Raw genomic sequence first — 18182 nt, 5'->3', positions numbered from 1 at the left:
ATAGAATTCCTTGCATCCCAGCAGCTCAAGGGCTCTGATCTTGACGCCCTCATAGCAACTCAGGATAAAAATCTGGAGCTTTATCTTTTTAATCCTCATACCACCCCTGTGAGGTAGGTAGATGACATATTGCCCCCATTTTGCAGATGAGGAAACTGAGGCACAGAGAGGTGAAGTGACTTGCCCAAGGTCACACAGTGGTGAGTCCGTGACAGAGTCGGCAGATGTTTGTTTCTTCAGCGAGAATAAGAAACCAGGACTGTTAAAATTCCTAGCCTTCTGCTTCTTCTACTCCTCTCTGGACTCGCCAATCAAATTTGCATCAGTGGACTTTGTGTCTTATTTCTTTTGGAAGGCATAATTGGGGAACTTTTCTTTCCCAAGTGGTTAAATTTTGAGTACCCTTCCCCTCTGTGTCACCTTTGGCTCCAGGCTTCCTCTTTTGTTTTGCTTTCACCTTTTACCGTTTTGGCCAGACTCTTTCATATAACAAACTACAAAATAGCACCATTGTACTAAAAAACAGAGTTTTACATACTGTTTGATACATCCTGTATTATTGACATGCTAAATTTACATAGTGCTTTATATGGAAAAAATAAAAAGAGAGAAGTACTGATTAGGTCGCACACTAACTCATCATTTGAAGGAGCCATTCAGAGTTTGAGACTTTCTATGCTTAAAACATATGCCTAAAATGATTGGCCTCAAAGTTGCAACTACTTGCATTTTTTTTAGCAAGATGTGGAAAAAATAAAGCTTTGTGTCTAAAATAAATGCATCCAACTTATATTTGGTACAAATGCCACAGATGGAATCTTGTGGGTTAAAAATTGGTGTGCTATTTGACTGCTTGCTGCTGCTATTGAGGAGGCCAAATTTGGCAAATAAAAAGGTGATGAAGGGGGGAGAGGGATAGACGAACAAGATTACCAGACACTGTAAAACAAACAGCCTGTGTTGCGTAGAAAGAAGTGCAAATAAAAAAATTAATAAACCACTTAGATAAGGCTGCTGAATGAATGTCTCTAGCAGCCAAGATTCAGAGACAAATGTAGTGCAACTGGATCTATATACACCCATGCATTTGTGGCTCTTGAGAGGCAGGGACTAAGATCTATATATATATTTTCTCTATAGAACATTATTGATAAAGGATCAACAGCAATCTACCAACTCCAGGACCATTTTTGCAAGGTGCAAAGCTTTTAACAATCACTCCTAAAGACATTGTTGGAATGTTTACTTGCGTATTTCATTGGGGGGAATGCCCATCTTTTGAAATGTTATCAAACTTATTTTTTTTTGGTAGGTCTTCTGGTGTTTAACAGGTAACTCGTGCAGAGCAAAGGATCCTGCCAGTGGCATGTCATTCTTCACTCTTCAGGAAGGTCTTCCTACATTCTGTAGTTCTTGTTTCCTGCACTCCCTCTACTTGTGTTCTTCAAATGTACTTCCTAAAAATAAGGGAGAAAAAGTGACATTACTTTGATGAAGTTTTTTGTATCCTACCTATCTATTTCTAACATTGGGTCTCAACCTTTCATATCTGTGCCTCACCACTCAATTTAACAGACAGCTTGGGCCAAGTTTTTCTGAGAAAGACATATAAGTAGATGGGCCTGTAGTTTTTAGTTTAGCCAAACCTCACTCAGGCTACTTCTGTTTATCCTTGATGGCATGGGAACCACAGATTGCTTTATAATTACACAAAAATGTGTTTTTATTCATCAGCTACTATCACAGATTCCTTGACAGGAAGGAGATCCTTTAAAATGCAGTCTTCTGGCCTGGAACATCTTTTCCTAGTAAGGAAAAAAATCACATTTTGGGATCATCCTTTGTTGTTTTATTGCATTTTGTTCTGTTTTAGTTTTTGTAAAAAGGAGCTATTTCTTTTTCATTTTTTCTTTATCTCATTTGCAGAGAGGCAGAGCTTTAGAAGTAGAAGATTGGGAATTTCTGTAGTTGATTTAGAATCTATAAAATCACAGACATTCTAAGCTGTGCTCAAATCCAGCTCTTCCATTTTCTAGCTATGTGAACTTGTGCAAGTGACAATCTCTTGTGTCTCAATTTCATCCATAAACTAGGATAATAATAGCTTCTACGTTGTAGGATTAAAGATTAAAGAATTAGAACATAAAAGCACTTATAATAGGCCTGGCACATGGTAAGCACTACGTAAGTATTACCAATTGTTATTTACTCTTATTATTATTATTTCATCCTTATTGGAAAGTAACCATTCTTGGATTAAAAATTCTGGATTCCTTGCTTTGGTGCTACCATTCACCTATCAACAAGCAATTCTGTTATCGAAGGAATATTGAGTTTTGCTTAGAAGCCCTATGATAGTAGGGACTTGTCTCTGTTCACTGTTACAGCCCCATATCTAGAGCAGTGCCCAGAACATTTCAGGTGCTCAAGAAATAGCTATAGAATGAATTGAATGAATGAATGAATATAATGGACCCTCTGATAATGTGAAGAATCAAGTCATTATACTTTTTCTGTAATTATTATTTTATCCTTGAATATACTTAAATAGCAACATTAATTTAGACAAATAAGATGTAAAATAAAATCTGGGAGGAAATAACATTTGCATGCATAAACATCAGGTGCTGCTTCTCTTGATTTCACTTCTAGTCAGGAGGCCCTTAGAGAAGGATGTAATAGATAATTATTGGTACAGAGTGAGGTTCAAGGATTCAGTGTCCTTTTTCCTGGGAACATTTTCCATCAAGACCAAAACCAAGAATTCTCACCATGGTGACTGGAATCTCCAAATTCTTCCTTCTGGCTAAGGAAATGATCAATCACCCAATCATTGTTAGAAGTTTAGAGATCATTGTAAGGGACCTTGGAGCTCACTCAGCCCTGAGAGCTGGAGAGGGGAAGAAGGTGGGGCAGTATCAACTACCAGTCCCTGGAAGTTGTACCTATTGACTAAGACCCATAGGGATTTGATAATTTTTCTTACACATGTTTTTCAGCTCTACCTGGAACGTTAGAGTTACCACCAAGACCTTTATAAAAGCAAGTTAGCACTTTGTAAGTTGATGGTCAAAATATCTTGTACCTACTGAATAGAAGGAAGATCATTGTGTAAAAATGTTTATTAAAATATCTAGCTCAGGGCTTCCCTGGTGGCGCAGTGGTTGAGAATCTGCCTGCCAATGCAGAGGACACGGGTTCGAGCCCTGGTCTGGGAAGATCCCACATGCCACGGAGCAACTAGGCCCGTGAGCCACAACTACTGAGCCTGTGCGTCTGGAGCCTGTGTCCCGCAACAAGAGAGGCCGCGACAGTGAAAGGCCCGCGCACCGCGATGAAGAGTGGCCCCCGCTTTCCGCAACTAGAGAAAGCCCTCGCACAGAAACGAAGACCCAACACAGCCAAAAATAAATAAATAAATAAATTTTAAAAATTAAAAAAAAAAACAAAAATCCGAACTGACACAATTAAAAAAAAAAAAAATCTAGCTCAGTGGCCACTGAAAAAAACTTTGTGGGGAGAAATTGGGCATTTGTATAGGATAGCTTGAAATGCTATTCTTTAAAATCCTGCCACTTTTCCCCCAAATATCGTACAACTTCTACCAAGTTCACTTAACACGCATTTGTTGCTCTGCTGTTAAGCTAACAGTAAAGTATCTGCTGTTAAGCTAACAGTAAAGTATCTGCTGTTAAGCTAACAGTAAAGTTTGTATTCCTTCCTAGTCTTACCTTTTAATCTGCTTCCTTAAAGGAGTTCTCCAGAAAACGGAAGAAAGACATATGGGGCTACAGAGTAGAGACACTGCTGTCCCAAACTCCTTGAAACATTCCTGTTCAGTTCTCAGTAGACCCTGCTGATTTTATATGGCTCATCAAAACCCCACAATCGCTATTATTAAGGACACTATCAGTCTATCAAACTAGTAACCAAATTAACCAATAGGTCTAAAAATACCCTAACTTGGGTTTTACCTCTTTTTCTGTTTAAGAGGCATGCCTGCTTAGAAAAAGAAGATTTTTAAGAATCTGGATAAAGCCCCAACTAGGAAAATGCTCCAGAATGAGATGGTAACAAGTAAAAAGAAAGTACATGAGGTATTTAATCTCCAGTCTTCCTCTCAAGCCAAATTAATCTCAGATTTCCAGAAGAAAAAATTCAGGTATCTTCTATGCTTCCCTCTTCAAATTCATGAGGGCTGTAGCAAAAAGGATTGGGGTTAGCTTGGCCAGCCATATAGATCTTATTCTTTTCCCCAACAGAGAGATTCTTTTTCCCTCAAAGCAGAAGTCTAAAGTGTAAAGTCTGAGTGGAGGGATCTTCTGGCCTATTTCTTCTGGGTCTGTCTCGGCATCGCAGCAAAGTCATGGGCAGAAACTCACTTGATAAAGCTGACACTGCTCCAAGCAGCATGGTTCCCATGCACACAGGCGTATGGTGGAGGCCATTCAAAACCAGCTGGGATGTCGTCTGGTTTGCATTTGGCTCTCTTCCCGGGCTCTCACATGTGACTTCTTTGTTGCAGACAATGACAGTGACAAAACAAAAGCACTCAGGGATTTAGTCTCAGTTGCATCTGTTGCTTTGCTCATTGTCTTAATTTAATGACGCGGGCCACCTGACAATGGGTGGCAAGTGGAGGCATGTTAGAAGCAGCCGTCGGAGCTGGCACCCACCTTCAACGCACTTCTTGAAGGGGTTATGAAACTGTCCCACATTCAGCCAAGCAAAAACTTTTCACTTCAACAGCTTGTCCAAGACAAACAAACCAGCTGAAACTGTTTCTAGTATGCAAGTAGACAGATTTTTGAAAGGAAAACAGTAGTGAGTAAATACTGTTTCCTGTTGACACCAGGGAAGGTAAGATTATTTACAAAAAAAATGCTGGTCCTTTATAGGGGTTAATTTGTGATATAATTTATTACACAGTGTGTACCGTACACAGGTATTTAGGAAGCTGGAAAATGCCCTGAAGGGGTCATTCATATTCCCCCGTTATCTCTTAGCACATCCTAGCTCTTGGTTTTTTCCAAAGGAAAGCTGTCCACAAACTTTTGGATTAAGATTGCTGAGAGCTAATGACAATGGCAATACTAGTAATCTGGATTAAAACTTGCACACACTTTACAGTTCATACAGTAGTCTCAGTGAACCCTCCCAACAACCTTGTGAGATGTTGTTTGCATCTGTCTCATTCACAATCCAAGGCTCCCTAAGATTTAGGGACTTGCTTGAGGTCACATAGGCACAAATCGATAGACCTAGAACTAATAGTAAAATAATTTATTATTTTAATAAAAGAATAACAATTCTATCACTTGAACATTTGTATGTGCTGGACACTGTATTATAAGGTGCTAATTGTATACATTCTCTTATTTAATTCTCATAGTTCTCTTGGAGATGGGTACTAGTGCCTTGCCCATTTTACCTTTTTGGTATATGAAGCTTATAAAAGCTAAACAACTTTCCTAATTTCTTACAGTGAAGACGTGACCACGGTTGGAATTTGTATCAGTCCCTTCTGATTCTGGAGCTCACCAGTTAGCCACTCTGCCATACTGCCTCTCTAAGAGGTAGGACAATATCTGGTGCCTCAAAATCCACATCTCTTTCCAGTAACAATAACTGATAATGTCATGAGCTGCCCATGATCCTAAATGGTGGTAGATGCTGGTTTGGAGGGTAAGGCAAGACTCTAGGGAAGTGGGTGCCCTCCCTTATCACAATATGAGCTGAGTCCTGTTTTTATGGTTAGTGATAGAGGTCTAGTAGCACAGCATTCATTTAACAAAAGCTAACCCTGTGGATGTTATAAGCCCTTATTTTCTCCCTGCCTATCTTTATGAGATTTTGCCCGAGAGACAGAATCTAAAAGAAGGATGATAATAGGCCCTTTACATTTTCGGGAGGGAGCAGTGATGTTTTCAATAGACTCTGTTTCCATCTGCACCCACTGCAAACAAGTTAAGTATTGTATGACATAAACTCTAAGAAAAGACTGGCACCCTATAAAAAATGCTAGGCAAATACTGTCCATCATGGAATGTTAGCAGCCTATTGTACAGCATAAAGTTCTAACTGAGCATTGACCTTCTCCTTAACAGGGCAAAATGGAAAAAAGAAAGAGCAGTGGATGATTGAAGAGATGGCCCAGATGTCAGCTCTTTACCTGTTGAAAAGGATGTGCTCTAGCTATTTTTCTGGTTTGGCCTGGAGACACGTGAAATTGTAGAGGATGATTTAGATGTCTCAACATCAACTTTGATGTCTCGTTATTTTGGGGGATTACAAGTTCAAATTCCAGGAGAGTGAGGTCAGTCTTTCATCTCTGGGAGCCAAGCAGAGTGAGTGTCATGCAATCAGCTCAGTGCTTTGGGATGTGACTTTTAAAACCAAAGGACAAAGTGCGCTTTTCAAGAGACGTATGCTCCTGGTGGAGTAACTGCCTCTTTAACAAAGGGAGAGATGTATAGTCTGGGCACAGTGTTGGTCTGCTCAGCCTCTTATTTACTTATTTTTTCTGGAAAGACCTCATCCTATCTTTTATGTGGTTATAGTGGGAATGCACACTTTTTCCAGTATGATTGTCTCCTCTGGCCATAGTGGATGGGCCTGGCACGCCCCTCCCATAGCTCAAGAAGAGTATGGTGGGGAAACCAAGGCAGACCCAATTTCTGGGAAACACAAGATTCTTTTATTGGCCAGCTTTGGCTCAAGGGCTCCTCAGTGGCTTTGCTGAACTTTGCTTAGATTGTTCAGCAGTCTAGGATGCTTCCACCCAACTGTCTCTCTTCCTCTGCTTCATTGGGGTCAGACTTGCATTGCATTCTGACGGCTTGTTCAGGCTTCCCTGATCCTCTCCTATTGCTTTTCACATGGGCATTTCCCCTAATGAAATCCTTGCTCTTTTAACCCAGTCTCATTTATGTTTCTCGGAGGTCTGGGCTTACATACCTAGCTTGGATCCCAGCTCCCAGCACAGAATTGTGTGACCTTTGACAATCACTACATTCTTCTCTCCTTCTGTTTCCTGTTTTGTAAAATGAAAGGGTGGGGTAAGAGCACCCACCACATAATGTTATGATTGCATGTGATCACCCTTACACATTTACCTGGCAGAGTTGTATGCAAGAGAGCCTACTGTTTCAAGGGCCCTTGGTTTAGATCTATTTTGTGAACTTGATGGCAACAACAGTCTGTTGTGGCTTCTGTGCTGTCAGAATACACTCTGTTACCTTTGTTAGAGCATTGATGTACTGTGGGATAAATTATGTAAGTGTTCACTTTTCCACTAAAAATTAAGCTCCTTGAGGGCAGGTAGCATTGTTCCTGCACCTCTGTCTCCTCCCTGGATGCATGTTGCTTTGAGCAAAGTGGCAAACCAGGAAACGCTTGTTAAATTGATTTAAATTTCCTGCAGGAGTGGTGGAATAGAGTTCAGGTCATAGCAAGCCTTGCATGGCTTCCTACTTCCTGCTGTGCACAGAGCCCCCTCCGGTCTCAGAACTTACAACTGGCGGGTTGCAGTACAGTAAATATCAGTGAAGAAATGCAGAAGAGAGAGCACAATGCATGGTTAACACGCTAGAGTCCATCTTGAGTTTGGATTCTGGTCTGAACACTTGTTAGGGCAAGATCTTGGCAAGACGTTTAGCTGCCCTTAGCCCAAGTTTTCTAATCTGTGCAATGCGGGTAATTATAGCATTTGCCCTACAGGCTAACAGTGAAGACTGAATGAGGTGATTCGTGATAGCGCTTACCACAGAGCATATGCCTAATAAATAACAGCTATTATTATTGCCTTTTAAAAAATAGTTACTGTTGTCAAAGCACACGCCATGCTTGGGTGCTGCCCTTTCTCTGGCTGGTGAAAGAGTAGTTATTTACTGGGTGCCCAGGGCTCCCTTGAGTGCTGGGATAGCAGATGTATAGCTCTTTTTTCTAGTGACTGGTACATCCCTAGGAATCCCCAGGTTTAGGGAGTATATTTATCCCATAATTATTCACAAATTATCCTGTCTTGGCAACTTTCTTACTTTTCAAAGACACCACCTGACTCTGTTTCAAGTATTTCTATCTGTGATGTAAGAAATCACTACCAAAATGGTTTAAAAGCCTGAAAAAGAAAAAAAAAAGGAAAGGGAGGGACTTCCCTGGTGGCACAGTGGTTAAGAATCTGCCTGCCAATTCAGGGGACATGGGTTCGAGCCCTGGTCCGGGAAGATCCCACATGCCACAGAGAAACTAGGCCCGTGCGCCCCAACTACTGAGACTGCACTCTAGAGCCCACGAACCACAACTACTGAGCCCGCGTGCCACAACTATGGAAGCCCACACACCTAGTGCCCATGCTCCGCAACAAGAGAAGCCACCGCAACGAGAAGCCTGTGCACTGCAATGAAGAGTAGCTCCCACTCACTGCAACTGGAGAAAGCCCGCCCGCAGCAACAAAGACCCAATGCAGCCAAAAATAAATAAATAAATAAATAAATAAAAATTAAACAAAAACCAAAAAAGGAAAGGGAAAAAATGCTGAAGGGTATTTTCCCTTGCTGGCAATAGTTATTTATGTTGCCTTTCATAGTCTTGAAGGATGTTGTAAAATACTTCAGAGCTGCTTAGACTGTTGATTATATGGGCAGCCTGTTTAGTTAGCTGTTTGTGTTTGTGTTACATTTTTAAATTAAGAAAAAAAACTTTAAGCACACTGTCTTTCCCAGAGGGAGTTGATTTTGGAATTGCTGAAAGGTTCAAATGTTGTGGTATTTTAAAAAGTGGAACACCAGATTCTAGCAATTTCACTGATATGTACTAAAGATTCAGCACATTTTTACCTAAAAACTGGATTTGATTATTCTTCTTCTCTTAAGCCTCCAAAATGGCATTGTTTCATCTGACATACAACATATGCTGGAGTACTTAAACTCATGTATGTGGTAATTTATATTATAATATTCTGGGGAGATGCAAGGCTCAGGGTTGTTACCTTTTAGAGTCATTTCAATGCAATAGTGATGAGTTCAGAGGATTAGTAGGAAAGGGTGTTGCCCTCTTCCACTCATTCTTTGTGTGTGTGACAAATCTGGGCAGAACATTCAAATACTGTGTTCTGAATTTTCCTCCTCACTGAATTGAGAGAAATTTTGCAAGTTTGGAAGGATCTTCTGAACTTTTAGGATGAACAAAATAACACTATGACAAGTTAAAGTGATTTGCATCTGTTTGAGGTTGATGGGAGCCTTCAGCATATAAGAGTAAACATGCATGGTGCCAGCCAGTGCTTTTCCAAGACAGAAAATGGTGCAAGAATAATTCATGCGTGTATACAGTTTTTAAAAAATCAGAATCATTGCATTGTGCCAAAAGTACTTTTACTTCCATCCTAGCGTTTTTTGAAGAAGGAAACAAATATCATTACTGACAGAGACAAACCAGAGCCATCCAATCGTGGCCTTGGTCAACCAATACTGACAAAATAATGCTATATATTTATTGATTCCTTTATACTTTTCATTTTTTCTAGTCCTCCAATGCCTCGTGAATGATTCAAGCTTGCCACACTCATACCATGACATAAGTATCACATGTTCCCAAGTCTACAATCGTCAACTGATTAGGAATCTTTACCCAACCCTCAACCTGCCATGGTCTTACTTGTAATCATTTAGAATTTTTGTCTTTCCATAATTGTTACCTACAGATGTGAAAATAGCGCATCATATTTTCATGGATGGCAGAGCTGGTTGGTCTTTGATTACATGACCTCTTGGAGCTGTCCAGACAGAAAGCTCCATGTGAATGTTTATATATTTTACACAGAATTTTGTAAGAATTTTGGCATGTGAATACCAGCGCTCATGCGCGCACACACACACACACACACACACACACACAGAGAAAAAGCAAAGGAGAGAAAATAATCTCCTTCCCTTCAAAACTATTTGCTGTAGTTAACTACAGATTGTAAATTACCACCAAGGGTATCTAGAATTAGAATTAGTTGGATGGACTTTTAGCATTCTTATTTCTATCAAACCTCTACTTTCTCAAAAGAGTTAGTTTTCTGACCAATGGGTCTTAAAACTGTCACCACATTAGTGAATAAAATATAGATGGAAATTTTGGAAAATGTTTTCTAGCTCTTGTTACTCATCTAGCAATGGCGCATTGAGCTATGATTGAGTTCCTAGTACGGTGAGAAGTTTCTGCTCTCTAGAAGTACCAGACATGGACTCATAGACCCGTTGTCCCACATCTCTCATAATTTCCCTGCTGTTCTCAATTGCCATTTCTCTCTACTTGAGTTTAAATGTGAGTATATATTTCTAAACCATCTCTTTTGGTTGCTAGATAAAAATGAGGTAGCACTAAGGCTGTTAAAGGAGTCCCATTAAAGAAGGAGTCCCAAATAGATGGGTATCAGGGAAAGGTACTCAGATTTCAGTTAGGCCTCTGAGGATGGAGAAGCTGATTTTGACCTTGCAGGTCTGGAAGTTTAGTGGCCACTGAAGAACCTTTGCTAAACTTGCCTGTTCCTTCTTTAAAAGTGAACTTATCTTGCCTAAGTCAATACATACTGTCACTGATTTTCAAAGGATTCAGTAGCTGGGCTTTTAATCACTGAGGAATTCTATAGTGGATATTTCAAACCTCATAAACAGCATTCTGCTTCCTCTAAAATGATTTACCTTTTCCTTGCTACCAAAGGCTTCCACCTTAACTCCAGACTATCAACTTTGCCCTTGGATTAAAAGTCAGCTCGCTGTTTTCTAGTAAATATTGCCAAAAGCCCTATTCCCTTCACATAGGCAAGCAAAGACAATAGACCTCATCTTCCCCCATGGATGCAAGTGGACTTGAGAAATTGCAAAGTTTATTACTTAAGAAAACATTGTTTCCTGTTGGTGATCGGTGGGAGGGAGACAGTCAGGAGATGGAGGAGAGAGTAGGGGAGGGGCTCTTCGGGAGCTCATTTCTTTTCCACCCTTACATCCTAACAGCACGCACATTAGAAGCTATATGAGGTTTTGTTTGTTTTCAAGAGATGTTTGAAAGAAGATCAAATGTTTGTGAGAGGCACTGGATCGGCAGCCCTAGAAACTGAAATGTCCCGGAAGCTGTGTGAGCCCGGAAATATCCCACATTTTTATTTATTTTGGCAATTTTACTTTAAACTAGTAAGAGCTGGAGTTCATGCTACAATTAAATTTTCCTCAGGCACCATGAAATGAAAACACATATTACATTTGATTTTAACTGGTTGAGAAAAGTGGTGGTTTTCTGGAAGTTCATTCTGTGACCTCAAAATAAAAGTTAACGGTTCTTCACGTGGGACAGCAAAGCTTCCACTGAAGTTGGAATAATTCATAGAACTGGGGTTCCCTGGGTTGGAAGGATTCTTAGGTCATCGAGTTCTCTTTTCCTATCATATGCTCGAAACACACTACCATGTCACTAGAAAGTGTTGGTAAGCTTGAGCTTGGAAGTTTTTGTTGATAGGAGCCTCGCTTCTACTTGAGGAGACCTATTTCTTTTTCAGATGGCTCTAATTTTAAGAACTAAGTAAAATAATATCAACTAAAAATTTAATAGTGCTTACTATGTGCCAGGCACCATTTTAAACCCTATGATATATATTTGTACGCACACACACACACAATCTCAATAAATCCTCACAACTCTATGAGGTAGATTCAATTATTACTCCCATTTGGCAGATGAGGAAACTGAGGCACAGGTAAATTACATGATTTTCCCAAGGCCATCCAGCTATTAAGTGAAATAGCCAGAATTTGAACCCAGGCAGTCTGATTCTAGATTCTGTACTCTTAACCACTATGTTTTATTGTCTCTCCAATCTTTATAATTCTCCTTCCTGCCTTGTACAGAGGTTTGCACATCATAGGTACTAAATAAAAATATTTTCAACAATTTAAGGATCATGATTCCTTACATATTCCTGTTAGTTTTACACACAATCATCAATTTGCCCTAAAAGAAACATTTGAAACAGTGGACTTTTAAATTTTATTTATTTATTTATTTATGGCTGTGTTGGGTCTTCGTTTCTGTGCGAGGGCTTTCTCTAGTTGTGGCAAGCGGGGGCCACTCTTCATCGCGGTGCGCGGGCCTCTCACTATCGCGGCCTCTCTTGTTGCGGAGCACGGGCTCCAGATGCACAGGCTCAGCAATTGTGGCTCACGGGCCTAGTCGCTCCGCGGCATGTGGGATCTTCCCAGACCAGGGCTAGAACCCGTGTCCCCTGCATTGGCAGGCAGACTCTCAACCACTGCACCACCAGGGAAGCCCCAACAGTGGACTTTTAAATGATGATTAATACTCTGCCCACTTCAAGAAAGCATTGAGGGGACGAATAGGAACATAACATTCACTATAAAGTACTCAACCAGTTGCCTCCTTTAGCAGTAGGTTCTTGAATGATTTCAATTTTGGCTAGAGTAGGAAATTCCAAATATGCAAGACTTGTGCAAGCACAGTTCCTCTGCCTTCCCTTTTTTACGCTGCACTTGCCTCACTGTCTTATGCAAGGACAAAAGGAATTATTTCATCTCAGCAGTGCTACTTACTTTTATGGTCTATGTCTCTAATACTATTCCCCTCCCTATATCACTCACTTGTCCATCCATCCTTTCATCCATCATTATATGCCATGTATCACTAGGTGCTTAGTACTGATTCTAGAAGGGATAAGATGGAAAGACAACAATAGATTCTTCCTGTTTACTTAATTCATATTATTGAGAAATCACATGTTGGCATTCAATATGACTGCTTTAGAGTTGATAAAACCCATTGCAAAAAGAAGTGGGTTTTAACTAATAGTCTGGAGGTTAAGCATTCTCTTAACTAGAAAGTTCTATTCCTTTTTTTTCTTTTAAAGTCTTTGCCTTACATTTTCTTGAATGAAGTTCATCATTGGGTATAACTATAGTTTATCCAAAGCCCTGTGTTATAACTGACATTGATTCAGTCATCAAGGAAAAAGGGAAGGGATAATCTTCTAAGAAATCTTTCCATAGGACATGAACTGTTCATTCTTCTACCAAACTGTGGTCCCTTGAAAAGCCATCGCTGTTTGTGGGGTTACTCTCAGGTGGTAGAAACAGTAGGTATTGGCTTATGCCTGAGGCTGGTTCCAAAGCATGTATGTATCAACAGGAGAACTGGGCATCTCCTGAATAAGGTGGCTGGCCAGATGGGCTCAGGCACCAGCCTGGCTTTTGTCTGTTCTAATAAGCCAGGACCTACTTTGCAACCATAACAGCAGTGTCTTGGCTCCCATGTGGCGCTTTGACATGCTTGTGATCAGACCTTTTCCTCCTTCCTGGCTTGAGCCTTGGGCATATCCATATATTGTATATCCTGGGTTTTCAGTGACCCATGGAGGAAGGATGATCCTGAAGTAGAAAGCATGGCTGGGGCATGAAGGACACGTAGAATGAATGTTCCTTTATACCATGACATCTTCAAAGTAGGCTACTTCGATGAAATGCTTCACTTCTTGGTTGTCATCCTCTTACCCCAAGTGTCATCAATTGCTTGGCTGAGCACTTCTCTGTTGCACCCTCTCTCACCTCTTATAATTCACAATTTGAATGATCTTGAGGCTTTTTGCTTTATTATCTATGAAGACCCTAACCCTACTGTTTAAATCAAGGAAGCTGAAGGAGAAAATCTCTAAGACTCAAATTCTGTGATTCTACTTGACTTTTCTTTACCCTCAGGAAAATCTACTGCTCTTGCGCTCTTTCACCCCCTTCCTTCTGATGGAAAATTTTAAATTAGTGGCAGACTTCATGTGGCCATTTCTGCCCTATCTTTTCCTTTTGGAATTCTTTCTTAGTCCCTGTTGATTGTGTGCTGTTCTCTGTTGGCCAGAGGAGGGTGGCTTAGAACCCAAGCCTGTCTTTACCCATTTCTGTACCTCAGTATCCTTATATTCAAAATGAAGGGATTGAAGCAAATGATTTGCAGCTCTAACATAACATGGCCCTAGTATTTCCATGGAGCAGAAACTCATAGGACTTCAGGTCTAAAACTCTAGATTTGTGTGTGTGTGTGTGTGTGTTTGTGTGCGTGCATGAGAGAGAGAGAGAGAGAGAGGGAGGGAGGGAGAGAATTTTATAGGTGATGGAATCACAAGGCAGTAGTCAAACATCAGAAGTCTTTGGTTTGGGGCTGAATTGTGTCCCTCACCAAATTCATATGTTGAAGTCCTAACCCCTAGTACCTCAGAATGTGATTGTATTTGGAGATAGGGTCTTTACACAGATATTTAAGTGCAAATGAGGTCATTATGATGGGTCCTACTCCAATATAACTGGTGTCCTTATGAGAAGAGGAAATCTGGGTACAGAGATTTGTATAGAGGGAAGATGATGGGCAAACACAGGGAAAAGAAGGCCAATTCCAAGCCAAGGAAAGAGACTTGAAACAGATCCTTCCCTCCCAGGTCCCAGAAGGAACTGACCCTGCCAACACCTTGATCTTGGACTTCCAGCCTCCAGAAATGTGTGACAATGAATTTCTGTTGTGTAAGCCACCTAGTCTGTGGCACTTTATTATGGCAGCCCTATCACACTAATACATCTTTTATGTCTGATTCCAGAGTGCACACAAAAAAGTTCAGTGACCTCCTCTCATAGGTAAGCTCTCAGGCCTCATGGGCCTTTAGGCAAATACTGGGTGCCCTTTGGCCCGAGCTTGACTAAGAAATGCAGCCTCCAATGACACTGTAGGAAAGGAAATCTGGGAACTTTTATGACACAATTCAGTCTTGCTGAGAATTTGGGGCTAATATTTAACTCTGGATATATATTGACATGGAAATTCTTGTAAAATTCACACAAAAATTTAAAATGCGTATAAAAGCCTTGATTTTTATTTTAATTATTTTACTTGTTTTTTTGGTGGGGAGGGGAATTGTTTTATTTGCCTCTTTCATAATTTTTGTTCTTTTTTCATTCTTGCCACTGTCTTTCTTTGGACTTTCTTGGGCATGACATTTTCCTTTTCCATTTCTCCACGTTTATTAGTTTCTCCACATTTCTCCGTTTCTCCTCCTTCTGTCACATGATTTCTCTAGCTCAAGTGGGCCTACTTTTCTTCATTTCCTCTATAGCATCTCCCACTTTTTTCTCGCTGTCTGCTTTTCTCTCATCCTCCTTGCCTCTGTCTTAGTCCTTCTCTCCTCCGTTTTCCTTTCTTGCCTGTGTTCAGTTTCTAGCTCCAGTCTCCCTCCTCTGCTCTTTCTTCTTTCCTTTCATCTGCTGACTTGCTTCTGTCCCCTCCTTCTGTTCCCCTCCTGGATGTTTCTTTGGCCCACCTTTCCTTCTCCTCTGAGACTTTGTTTTCTTGTTGGTAGATGGGGGCTGATACTGTAAACATCACAAAAATAATTGCATTGAGAACAGGTGGTTCCCTTGGTGTCCTGGGAGACAGAGCCTTTGGGTCAGCCCAGAATAGATGCAGAAGACATCATTGGTGCTGGAGAGGTGTCTGGACCTCAGTCACTAGACCTGATATTCCAGAACTTTGGGACTCATCTCTGACACCACCCACCCCCTCCCCAACTAGAAATTGAGAGGCACTGTGTCACCTGGAAAGAGAAAGAATTAACCTGTCTTCACCCCCTCAAGCACACCTTCCAGCCACATTCACCTAAAAGTTATTTCTGTGGTGCTTGCTCCCTGACTCATCCTCTGGCTACTGTGTTCTCTGTGAACCAGGTTGTGCCTAGTCCCTTTCCATCACTCAAGGTGGCTCCCTGGGGTCACATCTCTGCTAAGCCCCCTGTTCCAGCCTCAGCTGCAAATTAGGACCAGGAAGCAGCAAAGGTGTTATTATGTACTTCTTGGTCTCTCATCTTGTGCCTTCTGCACCATGCTAGTTTTGACTCCAAAGATTAAAACCTCAAGTTGTTGTTTTCTTTTTTTGTCAACAGAGTCCCCAAGGAGACCTGAGAGCTTTTTACTTTCCTTATTCATCCTTCCTCATTTTCTTCACCTTCTCTTTAGTTCTCATTCTTTCTACTTAATCACTAAAATGTAGTCACATATTCGTTTGTTCACTTGTTCGTTCACTCATTCAACAAAAATGTATTAAGTTATCAATGTGCATCAGATGATTTACGTACTTTTGATGTCATAGATAGTACCTCTAAGGCTTGTTTAATGTCTAGCTCTTAGTAAGAGACACCTGCAGATTTTGATCATTAGAAATTTTTTGGTGTTCTTAGAGCCAAACGGAAGTTTCTATTTGTTTTTATTTTCTTTCTATTTTGTTTTTATTTTCCTTTATGTTTGCCACTGGATGTGAATTTCTATTAGTTCCCATTTTAGAGTGTTTTTTTTTTTCTTTGCACCTTTGCAGAATACCAGGACTTGAAAGGTCACGTACTTTGTTCATGCAGTTATGACAGAAGTTAACACTTGTCCAACAGTTACTTTGTGCAGGCATGTGAAAAGCATTGCATGCGCATTAATGACCTGATGAGGTAGATAGTACCATTATCCCAACTTTACTGATGAAGCTAGGGCTTGAGAGGTTACATTATTTCGCCAAGGGCTTTCTGCTGGTGGTTGGAGAACCTAGGATGTCAGTTTTGTTTGATACCAAAGCCCAAGTTTAATCACTCTTCTCCACCGTCTTCTGGTGATCAGATGGTCCAGAGCAGTGGAAGGGAGAGTTTACAATGTGAAGCGATGTAAGGGATGGACCTCTCACGTGAGAATGGAGCTTTTTTGACCTGTGAGCCAGGAGACTACGGGACCTAGTTACTGTTTGGCTCACCCACATGGATAGGATACAGATCTCGCAGGGGTGGCCGACCCCCATCCCCATCCCGGGCTGGCTTACCTTCTGAGCCTTGGGCATGTCGGTGTGGCGCTGGGCACGGACAGAGCGGGCCGACTTGGCAGGCTTGAGAGGCGCGCAGTACATCTCCAGCCTCCTCAGATCACAGCTCCGGAAGCAGCATTCATCCACGATTCCTGTCTGAGGCGCCCTCCGACTGCTCGAGCCATACCCCGTGGGCTTGTCTGTTCCAATCAAACGCAGAGGGGCCTGGCTTTAGAGTGGGATAATATGCTATCTTCACAGTCCCACCCAGCCCCTGAAGACTCTCCTCTCCCCACACCTCGTCAACCCACACTTTTGTGAGTCAACCTCTTCTTGAAGCTCCTCCAACAATTCCTGACCCCCTAGATCTTTCTGGACTCCAGTATGTCTCCTGGAGTTGGTGCCACGCTCGTTGGCAACACCTCACTCATCGTGCATTTATTTGTGTTAATTCTCCTCAAGTTCTTAGCCACTTGTAGTCAAGGATCTTGTCTATGCCCAATCCTCACCTTTCCTTATATGTTGACTTAATTGGGAGGCTGCTAGAAATATTAATTAAAAGAGCATGTTTTATGTTTTCTTAATCTTTTTAGCAAATCTGCATGGTTTTTGTGTGCAGGATGGCTCAGATGTTTGCTCTTTGGCTTAACTGCTTCTGTTATAACATTGGACTGAGAATTAAAGAGGTTTTAAGTCTGGAAAGTTCTCCTCACTTAACTGATGCGGAAACTGAGACTTGGAAACCAAAACTCAGAGATGGGAATGACTTACGCAGGGTCATTCATGCAGTAAGTGGTGGAGCCAGGATTCAAACTCAGGTCTACTCCTGGCAAAGCCCAAGTGCCTCATAGAGCCTGGGAGACCTGTTGTATGACTCTGGACAAGTCATTTAAGCTTCCTGGGCCTCAGTTTACCCATTTGTAAAGTGGGGTTAATAAGATTTTCCTTGTACTGATTGCTTGAGGATTATATGACATACTGTATGAAAAGTACTTAGCGTATCACCTGACACCTAGTAGGTCCTAAATAAATGTTGGTTTGTTTCCTCAGAACATCGCTTTCCAAGATCATATAGGGTCTGTGAAGAGACAGGCTCTCTATTGACTGCATCCAGAAGCTTTGGAACTTGGAACGGATGACAATACCAATGTGATAGGGCTCCTTCTCCTATCACCCTAGAGAGACCAGAACCATCATTTCTGTTTTCTTATAGAATAACCACTAGACTGAGACAGAATGAACTAAATGTCCATTTTTCATTCTGATTGCCCAGAGGGAACACCAGGAATCAAATTTCTTTTGATATTTGCAAATCAATT

General features: G+C 41.1%; 1 protein-coding gene across 2 annotated transcripts in view; it reads right to left on the bottom strand.

The window, feature by feature from the left end:
• Positions 1–1279: 1279 nt before the first annotated feature.
• The window catches only part of IGF1 (insulin like growth factor 1), a 69523-nt gene continuing 52620 nt past the window's right edge, over positions 1280–18182 (bottom strand). The window contains exons 3-4 of one of the 2 annotated variants that reach the window (XM_061204180.1): positions 16882–17063; positions 1280–1457 (exon numbers count right to left, since the gene is read on the bottom strand). In XM_061204180.1, the coding sequence (XP_061060163.1) occupies positions 1398–1457; positions 16882–17063 (242 nt within the window). In that variant the 3' untranslated portion in view covers positions 1280–1397. Of the gene's footprint in view, positions 1458–15239; positions 15402–16881; positions 17064–18182 lie in introns of those variants that run through there. The other variant, XM_061204179.1, reaches the window with a different exon arrangement.

This window comes from Eubalaena glacialis, chromosome 11 (assembly GCF_028564815.1).
Source record: "Eubalaena glacialis isolate mEubGla1 chromosome 11, mEubGla1.1.hap2.+ XY, whole genome shotgun sequence".
NCBI classification, from domain to species: Eukaryota; Metazoa; Chordata; class Mammalia; order Artiodactyla; family Balaenidae; genus Eubalaena; species Eubalaena glacialis.
Note: the sequence above shows the minus strand (reverse complement) of the source record. Positions and strands in the feature narration are given on the sequence as shown.